This window comes from Arachis ipaensis, chromosome B09 (genome assembly GCF_000816755.2).
Source record: "Arachis ipaensis cultivar K30076 chromosome B09, Araip1.1, whole genome shotgun sequence".
NCBI lineage: Eukaryota > Viridiplantae > Streptophyta > Magnoliopsida > Fabales > Fabaceae > Arachis > Arachis ipaensis.
This window is the reverse complement of record NC_029793.2, coordinates 1,599,488-1,609,706: the sequence shown is the minus strand read 5'-3', so window position 1 is coordinate 1,609,706 and position 10,219 is coordinate 1,599,488. Positions and strand designations below refer to the sequence as shown.

The following is a 10,219-nucleotide window of genomic DNA, read 5'->3' as shown; positions in this document are numbered from 1 at the left end:
TAAAAATACTAAAAAAAAAACTTATAAAAAAATATATCTTTTTAGTTTTCATATAATCAACACATGAAAAAGAACTAATTTTTTTCATTCACTTTCTTATTTTACATTGTAAAATAAACAATAATATAATATTACTAACCTATCATAATCAATTTTAAGGCATACGCATTTAAAAAAAAAAAAATCAAATTATGGAAAACATAATACTGAATTAATGTATTTTCAATATTTTACAACACAATTATTTTGTTAATATTTATTTTATTTTTGTTAATTACAGAGGATTACACAGAGGAAGCTCATGCTGTTGCACACGTGCGGAGGCTGTTGGACATAGTGGCCTGCACAACAAGGTTCGGGAAGCCCAAACGAGGCCCATTAAGCCCAGAATCTAAGCCCAAGAAGAACGCTAAGGCCCAAAATCAGATTAAGGGAGGTTCGAGTCCACCGCCTACACCTAATGGCGAAATCCGTGTCGGATCTCCGCCGGCGCCGGCGGAGCGGGGTATTCCGGCGATATCAGATAGCGTTGGCATGGTGGCGATTCACCCAACGCCGAAGCTTTCAGATTTTTACGAGTTCTTCTCTTTCTCTCACCTCACTCCACCTATTCTACGTTAGTCTCTCTCTCTCTCTCTCATTTTTTTTGTCTTCATGCATTTTTGATTATTCAGTTCATGTTCTAGTTCATTTCACGTGCTTAAATGATAATGGGGGATGAAGATTATGGATAAAGTTTTGAATTTTGTGCTAATGGGTAATTGAGTCAATTGCAGATTTGAAGAAATGTGAGCTGAAAAGTGAAGAAGATAGAAGTAAAGGAGACTACTTTCAGCTTCAGGTTCTAATTTTTTTTCTTCATATATATGTTAGTTTCAGATACAATTAGCATAGAAATTAAACTGTCATTTCTTATAATAATAGTATTTTGAAGCTGAAAATGGTGTTGGGACATGTAGGTTAAAATCTGCAATGGGAAGGTAATAGAAGTGGTGGCTTCAGAGAAAGGGTTTTATACTGTTGGAAAACAATCTCTGCAAAGTCACACTTTGGTTGATCTTCTGCAACAGCTAAGCCGAGGTTTCGCTAATGTATGTATTTTTCATGCTGCACTATTTTTTTGTGTTGGTGCTTTCTGGTTACTAATCATGAACTTGTGGCTGTAATGGAACATATTCATGTTTTAAGTTTTAACATTTTCTATATTCTGTGTTGGTTGTTCTGTAAATTTTAAACAAGCACAATTTTGAAATTCAAGTTTTCTATTGAAATCTTTTTAAATAATTTTCTGATTGGTGCAGGCATATGAATCTTTAATGAAAGCTTTCTCGGAACATAACAAGGTAAAATTATACCAACTGATTTTATTTTTTCTTTTAAATAAAAAAATGTTTTCCTTTCTCTTTTCCTAACAATTTATCTCGTTCAGTTTGGCAATCTTCCATATGGATTCCGAGCAAATACCTGGCTTGTCCCTCCATCTGTTGCCGAGTCACCTTCAAACTTTCCTGCCCTTCCTGCTCAGGATGAAAGCTGGGGTTGTAATGGTGGTGGCCAAGATAGAAATGGTGAATATGAGCTTAGACAATGGGATTTAGATTTTGCAGTATTGGCTTCTCTTCCATGCAAAACTGAAGAGGAGCGAGTGGTCCGAGATAGAAAAGCTTTCCTGCTGCACAGTCGATTTGTTGATACCTCGATATTCAAGGCCATCAAAGCAATACAGCATGTCATGGAATCCAATATGAAGAATGAATCAAATTCTCCAAGTTCGATTCTGCATGAAGAGCGCGTAGGAGACTTGTCAGTTGTTGTCAAATGTGATATTCGCAACAGAAATGGAAAGTATGATTCTATATCTAATGAATCCAGTCTGCATAAGGAGGATGCTCAGAAGAATTTGCTCAAAGGTTTGACTGCAGATGAAAGTGTAATTGTTCATGTAAGTTGTAATCCTGTCTAAGAAATTTGCAAAAGAATCAGAATGAACTTTGCTTACTTTCAGTTTTGCACTAAACTTGTTCATAATTGCATATAGTTTTGTTGTCTTCATTTCTAAATAAGGCACTCAATCTTGGAGTCTACATTTTTACCATGCATAAATCATGATTGATGGAGGAAATTCATCTTTTCTGACACATACCTGAATTCCTTCTAATATTTCAACTCCAAATTTTAGATAGATTGGTTTCTTTGTACTTTTGCTTTTCCACCTTGTTGATAAGTCCTTAACTTTTTTTTACAGGATACATCTTCATTAACTTCTGTAGTTGTGCATCATTGTGGATATACTGCAACGGTAAGGGTCGTAGGTAACTTAAATATTAGCAAGCCTAATGCTCACGATATTGAAATAGACGATCAACCAGATGGAGGGGCAAATGCTCTTAACATCAACAGGTTTGAACAATAACCAATTCTGCTAATGTTAATCTATGGATGATCTGATAATGTCTGAACTTTGAATCTTTGTACTAAACAATTTGATGATCTTTGCAGTTTGAGGCTACTGCTTCACAAACATGTAGACGAACCCTCAGAAGGAACTTTATCATCTCCACCAAATTCAGATGACTTAGATAACTCTAAGCAACTTGTCTGGAAGGTAATACAAGATTGCTTGGAAAAGATAACACAGGAGACGGGTGTTTCAAGGAGGTTTTTTAGATGGGAACTTGGTTCCTGTTGGATGCAACATCTGCAGAAACAAGAAAATTCAGCAGATAGTAGTTCCAAAAACAAAGACGACATCAAGGATGTTGAGCAAGCTGTTAAAGGTCTTGGACAGCAATTTAAATTTTTAAAGAGGAGGGAAAAGAAAGAAAGTAATCTCGATGGTTCAGATTCTAGTGAGCAAAATGATTCTAATAAAGTTCAGCAATCCAATGAAGAGTCAAGTAGCTCTGCTGAGTTGGAGAAACTACTTTCCAACGATGCATTTTTGCGTCTTAAAGAATCTGGAACTGGTCTCCATTTAAAGGTTTGTGGAAAATTTAGAAGATTGTGATACTTGCAGTTTGGTATATTCTGTTGTTATTACTTGTTTTGTTTTGTTAATCTCTAAAGTACTAAGCATAAATGTCTGTTCCATCTCTATTTTTTAATTAAAAAAAAAAAATATTTTTGTTGGCTTATATTTTCTACATTTGTATATTGATATTCATATCACTCAATTTATTCTTGCAACAGTCAGTGGATGAGCTAATCAGCATGGCACACAAGTATTATGACGAAATTGCTTTGCCAAAGCTGGTAACATTTTTCTGCATGGATTCTGAGTCTTTTAATGTGATATGAAGGTCATTGAGATGCCTTATGAACTAATTGTGTAACATTTTTAGGCTACAGACTTCGGATCACTTGAACTTTCTCCAGTTGATGGTCGTACACTAACTGATTTTATGCATTTAAGAGGACTGCAAATGCGATCTTTGGGTGAAGTGGTGAGAATACTTTCTCTTTCTACTTGCTTTCTGTAGAATCATCTTTGCACTTAAACTAGTTTGTTAATACAGTTTGCATTTGTTGGTTCTAATTTCTTCTCTGAATCAGGTTAAACTTGCTGAGAATCTTCCACACATACAATCCCTTTGTATTCATGAGATGATTACTAGAGCCTTTAAGCATCTGCTTAAAGCTGTAATTGCCTCTGTTGACAATGTAGCAGACTTATCTGCCATCATTGCATCAACGCTGAATTTCTTACTCGGAGGATCTCAAACGGAGGATGCTGACCAAAATTTGGCTGATGACCATAATCTCAGATTTAAATGGTTACATATATTTTTGTCCAAAAGATTTGGATGGACACTAAAGGATGAATTTCAACATTTGAGGAAGTTGTCAATTCTCAGAGGGCTCTGTCAAAAGGTACAAAATGATTGATGAATACATTTTTTTTTATGTATAGTAATTGAGATGCTTCTTTGAATGTTTGAAAAAGTGCTTGTTGGGAAACTAGATATTTAACTTCTTAAAATGCACTAGAAAGGACTTATTCTATAAATTTTTTCATGAAGCATTCATTGTTATTGTGTTTTCAGGTAGGATTGGAATTGGTATCAAGAGATTATGACATGGAATCCTCAAAGCCTTTCAGCAAATATGATGTTATCAGCCTAGTTCCTGTGTGCAAGGTCAGATTCAGTTTATTAATCAGCTTCCATGGCCATTCCAATCTGTAATTCATTAACTAGCATCTTCTTAAACCATCTAAAATCGAAATCATGTGTTATTCAACAGCATGTAGGATGCTCCTCAGTTGACGGACGTAATTTATTGGAATCGTCAAAAATCGCTCTTGATAAAGGAAAGCTTGAGGATGCTGTAAATTATGGAACTAAGGTACTTCTTAATTTGTTCTGTCTCATCATGGAGCATATTTTCATGATTAGTTTCCGACTTAGCATAGTGTTTGATCATTGTATCATATTTCAGGCGCTGGCAAAGATGATGACTGTTTGTGGACCTTATCATCGAACTACGGCTAGTGCATACAGTCTTCTAGCTGTGGTTCTCTACCACACTGGAGATTTTAACCAGGTAAAGAATCTTTAAGATGCATGCTTCAGAAATTGTAAATTTTTCCTCAGACTTCAATTATAGCCATATTGAAACCTTTTACTTTTTTGGTGCTAAGCTCCTAAGGGAAATGACGAAAGAAGGAAAATGATTAAAAAAATAAATAGAAGTTCTACACTTTCTGGATGTATATATGATGATGAATCAATGATTTTATTCATGGTCTTCAGAAACATAATTTAGATGTCAATCAATAACTTTTGATTACACTTTGTTTATTTAGGCCACCATATATCAGCAGAAGGCCTTGGACATAAACGAGAGGGAGCTTGGGCTTGATCATCCTGACACAATGAAAAGCTATGGGGATCTTTCGGTCTTTTATTATCGTTTGCAGCACATTGAGCTTGCTCTGAAGTAAGTAAACAAGCTTTTGCAGCACATTTTTTACCATAATCCTGTCGAACTTCTTCATTATATCAATTTTGAGTCAATCTGGCGCAAACACCTCCATTTGCCTTTCTCATTGATCCAAATTTGTATTCTTTTACAGGTATGTCAACCGTGCTCTATTCCTTCTTCATTTTACGTGTGGGCTTTCCCATCCTAACACAGCTGCGACATATATAAATGTCGCGATGATGGAAGAGGGAATGGGAAATGTCCATGTGGCACTCAGATACTTGCATGAAGCTCTTAAATGCAACAAAAGATTGTTAGGAGCTGATCATATACAGGTCTCTCTCTCTCTCTCTCTCTCTCTCACATATGTCCTTTCTACCTAGCACTTATTTTTGTAAAAACTTTCCACAAAAAGTTATTCGGTGTTGTAAGAATTGAGTTTAAGCCACCATCATAAACATATAATTCAGGAGCTGATCATGTATGTGGTAATTCATGTTTTAGACTGCTGCTAGCTATCACGCCATTGCGATAGCACTTTCATTGATGGAAGCATATTCACTGAGTGTGCAACATGAACAAACTACACTCAAGATACTTCAAGCAAAGCTTGGACCTGAAGATCTTCGTACACAGGTCAATACCTTTTCTTTCTGGTTTTTACCATTGTATGTTAAAGAAGCTTCAATTTAATAGCTTTCTTGGGTTGGGTTGACTTGATGCTTTATCTGCCATTTTTTATTGAGATTTTTGGTTTGCAATGTAGGATGCGGCGGCATGGCTTGAATATTTCGAATCGAAAGCCATAGAGCAGCAAGAAGCGGCTAAAAATGGAACTCCAAAGCCGGATGCATCTATTGCAAGTAAAGGCCACCTTAGGTACTGACATGGTATCCCCATATTACTGTGTTTCGAATTGCTTACATTTCACAGCACAGAGATGTTTTGACCTTTCTGTTTTCCATGCAGTGTGTCAGATCTCATGGATTTCATAAGTCCTGATCAAGACTCAAAAGGAAATGATACTCAGAGGAAACAACGTCGTGCAAAGGTTCGCAGATTCAATACTTGCTTCTTATTTTTGATACAATCAAAACATGTGACATCTTTTTTTCCTGCCCATACTCCGAACAAATTTTTATATTTATTGAAGTCCATTTTGAATGGCATTCAATCTCTTGTATTATTTCATGTTATTTCTTAAAAGTTTGGTTAGTTTAAAATCAGATGCATCTTTTTAAACTTTACATGAATCTTATAATGTATTTGGTATGCGTTGCGTATGTGATTTCTCAGATAGTCCCACTGAATGATTCCCATCAAGAACATGATGATGGACTAGCAGAGGATGAGGGAATTATTTTTGATGACTCAAAAGATGCTACGAGTATTACAAAGACGGTGGAAGAAAAAAACAGCACAGTTATTGATTCCAAAGAACTAAAAGAAAATAGTGGTCTAACTAGGCATGAGCCAGTGACAAGTGAAGTAGTCTACGAGACATCGTCCGATGAAGGTTGGCAAGAAGCTAATTCAAAAGGGCGGTCTGCAAACCCAGCCAACCGCAAATTTGGACACAGAAAACGTCCTCTTTTGACAAAGGTCAGTATTGATAATTATAATTTTAGAGAAGGCGGTTACAGGAATGACACTCCTTCACCACCAAAGAAGGGATCTCCAAAAGTCACTTTAGCTACTCTGTCTCCATCTAGACAATCGAAAGTTCGCAGCCAGAATTCCAACGAGGATTTTGTTAGTCATCCTACAAAAGCTTCCATGTCCAAAATTTCGTCTCCTCCGCCGTCTCTAAGTTCCTTGGCTTCCAAGTCTATATCATACAAAGAAGTTGCGCTGGCACCACCAGGTACGGTTTTAAAGCCACTGTTGGAGAAAGTTGAGAGGGAAAATAATGAGGCCGAAAATGAGTCATCCACCAGTTCAACTGTGATATCAACAAATGAAGGAACTTGCCAAAGTTCCATAGTTGATTCAGCTTCAAAGCATGATGAAACTCAAGGAACTCATGAAACCGAAATTCAACAAGAAAATTGTTCCTCGGAATCTGAGGTTTCCCCTGTTCCAGATCAGGTAAAACCTACAGAAACTAATGGTAGTAAGCTTTCGGCCGCGGCAAAACCATTCAATCCAGGAATGTTGTCTATGTCAAACCACCATTTAAGCATATATGATGCTAATGTTAGCCAAGGCATGCTTGTTGAGCCTGTTCTTCCTCCTGCTGCTGCTAGAGTTCCTTGTGGTCCAAGATCACCTCTATATTATCGAACCAACTATGCGTTTCGCATGAAGCATGGTTTCACTAAAAGCCATACTCCTATCAGGGAAAGAACATATGGTGCTCCAAGAATCATGAATCCACATGCACCCGAGTTTGTTCCCAGAAATGCTTCTCAATTAGACACTGGCAATGCCAATGTTTCATCCGAAGAAAACAAGGCCGATGAGAAATTCGTCAAAGGCAAAGATAGTTCTCTGAAAAGCAGCATTTCTGAGTCCGAGAAGTCGGAGATAGCAAGGCAGATATTGCTCAGTTTTCTTGTGAAATCTGTTCAGCAGAACATTGATTCTGTGGATGAGTCGAAAGCTAGCGAAGGAAAGCATGAAAAGTCAGAGAACTCTTCTTCTGATGCAATAGCTAAAGACAGTGCTATCATAAAAATCACGTATGGGGATGAAGAAAATAACAAGGTTCCAAATTCCAGTGATAGTGAAGAGCCTGAGGATGTAAGTAGAAAAGTGAATGGAGATGGTGAAGGATTCATAGTTGTAACAAAGAGGAGGAAAAGCAAGCAAAAGATCACAAATGGGGTCACAGAATTGCACAACCAACAATCCATATGTGCTTCAGTTCGTTGAATAGAGAATCATATGAAAACCATCACCAATGCTCCAATGTTTTTTTGTTTTGTTCATCTGAGACTGAGAGTATGCTCTGACCAAAGATCTTGACATCATATTTTTGACAGTGTATAGCAGCAACATGGCAGGAATTTTGGTCATCCAATCTTAGTTTGTTCATATCAGAAGTACATTGGCTTTGTTTATTCTTCATCATATAATAAGGTCTATTCTCCTTAGAGATTTTGATTTGTTAATAAAAGAAAAAGCTAATTGGCAAGTTCATTTCAGTATTATTGTTACTGTTTTAGTGAACTTGGTAGGTTCATAAACATTCAATTAATAAGGTCTGAGTCTAACCAACTTAGATTGATTGAGTCGTTAGCTCACTCTATTCAACCAAGTGTCGGGGTTCAAATTTCGCTTTGTGCATACATCAACCTTTTGGTCAGCGGCAAATTCTTAAATGAATCTCAAATTTGTGACAGTTAGTCCTTGGCCTACTATGCTGGGGTTCAAATTCCGCCTTGTTCATATATCAACTTTTTGACCAACGGTAAACCCTTAAATAAAGTTCAAATTTACAACAGATTAATCATTGGCCTATTATGCTGAGAGATACCGTAAGAAATTAAAAGAAAAATTCCAAGTCTATATTGGGCTATGGTATGGGCCTGGTCAGTTTTTTCCTTTTTTGTCAGGGTATGAGCCTTATAGAAAAAAAAAGTAACATGGGTCTTGTTGGGCTTTACTTGCGACGTGATTCGCCCAAATTTTTGACATAGTAAAAAAAAAATTTTTAATTTCTGAATGATAATTTTTTCACCAACAATGAGATTATTATACTATATAGTATGTAGGGTTTATATTGAGGTTATAATTCTTTTCATTAATGTTGGTAAAGAGCATGTCACACTTCACTTCAATTAGGGAAGCTAAGATATTCTAACAACTTGCCAAATAAAAAAGTTAAGTTACATCACATCCAAGTGGGTTATAAGTTATAACCACTGCATAATAGTGCGTTAATAGCTTGAATGTGAAAACATATAGAGCAATAATAATAATCTTGATTATCATGGTGCATCATATCAGTTTGTGACTTTTAGATTGTGGGGTTTCTCTTGAATATTGTTTGTCAAAACATATATTAATAAAAAAAATGGGGGGCCAAAGTTTTTTGGAGTGATGAACTACTAACTTAATATTTTATGTGCACTTTTCTATGATGGATGTAGTAAGGGGATGCACCTATTTCATTGTTTTCAATAATATAACAAATTAAATCCACCAAATTTGCCCAATATTATTATTGTTATTTGATGTGTATAAGTACAACACAAAAAACAGGATTTGATTGGAACATGATTTCATTATTATCATTTATTTAATTAGTAATGTGTATATACTTCCAATTACTATTGACAAGAAAACATAGTTTGTAGAAAAAATGACAAATAGGTTTTTGACCTTTTGATTTACGGATATTTAAGTCTTCGAAAATTTGAAAATACATTTAAGTCCCTAACTTTTTTAAAATCTGGACACATCGATCCCTCTGTTCACTTGGATCTATCAGGCTCAACGAAAAAATCAAACATGACTTCCGTTGTACTGACGTGGCCGATATACGGATGCACACGTGGAAAAATTTTTAAAATAGGACAAATTAGATCCAGAGATCGATATCTCCAAATTTTGAAAAAATCGGGGACTTAACAAGAATTTAAATGTCTACAAACCAAAAGTTCAAGGACTTATTTGTCATTTACTCTAGTTTGTAATATAAAATAAATCATAATAAATTCAATTTGCCATATTCTCACATTAGTGTGTTTACCTCAAATTTAACAACAATATAATTACATCCTCTTCTCAAATTACTGAGGGAAATGCAAGGATAAAATGAAATTCAAGCTTCTAATTATGACAAATAAATTAAACAAGTTATTAATTAAATTAGAAGAGCAAGTTGCATGTAATAAAAAACAGAATATGCATATGAATCTATATATGAAACTGTTATAAGGTATAATTGACAACACTATTTTTGTATGCATGCATCTATATGAAAACTGTTTTATTGATTTGATGACTAGTAGGACCCTAAATTATGAAATGTTACCCAAAAAATCATGGTAACGAATACGGTTCATGAATTGTTTTCTCTGATAGGCGAGTTTGATACTATATCACAATCTAATTATCATTAAGTGAAGATATAGATATAAAGATTTTGTTTCTCTAATGTTCTAATAATTATTTGGTTGTTCAACATGTCCAAATCATGGTAGCAGCATAACAAAGATCATAACTTATGCATCACCTTTTTCTATTAGCTCAAATGGATAAAAGCAGGTGACCTGAATTTGTGTGAAATTAATCACAAGTTTGATGAAAGAAAATATGTCCCTTTCATAAACAACTATATAATATATGA

General features: G+C 35.3%; 1 protein-coding gene across 1 annotated transcript in view; it reads left to right on the top strand.

The window, feature by feature from the left end:
- Positions 1-8,069, top strand: part of LOC107617538 (protein TSS-like) — a 12,583-nt gene extending 4,514 nt beyond the window's left edge. Inside the window, 19 exon segments of the mRNA XM_016319312.2 lie at positions 281-616; positions 777-841; positions 960-1,091; positions 1,302-1,343; positions 1,430-1,942; positions 2,246-2,400; positions 2,500-2,980; positions 3,190-3,252; positions 3,342-3,443; positions 3,553-3,870; positions 4,044-4,136; positions 4,243-4,344; positions 4,438-4,542; positions 4,805-4,938; positions 5,075-5,258; positions 5,428-5,559; positions 5,690-5,802; positions 5,893-5,974; positions 6,220-8,069. Of these exon segments, the coding sequence (XP_016174798.2) occupies positions 281-616; positions 777-841; positions 960-1,091; positions 1,302-1,343; positions 1,430-1,942; positions 2,246-2,400; positions 2,500-2,980; positions 3,190-3,252; positions 3,342-3,443; positions 3,553-3,870; positions 4,044-4,136; positions 4,243-4,344; positions 4,438-4,542; positions 4,805-4,938; positions 5,075-5,258; positions 5,428-5,559; positions 5,690-5,802; positions 5,893-5,974; positions 6,220-7,797 (4,730 nt within the window). The 3' untranslated portion in view covers positions 7,798-8,069.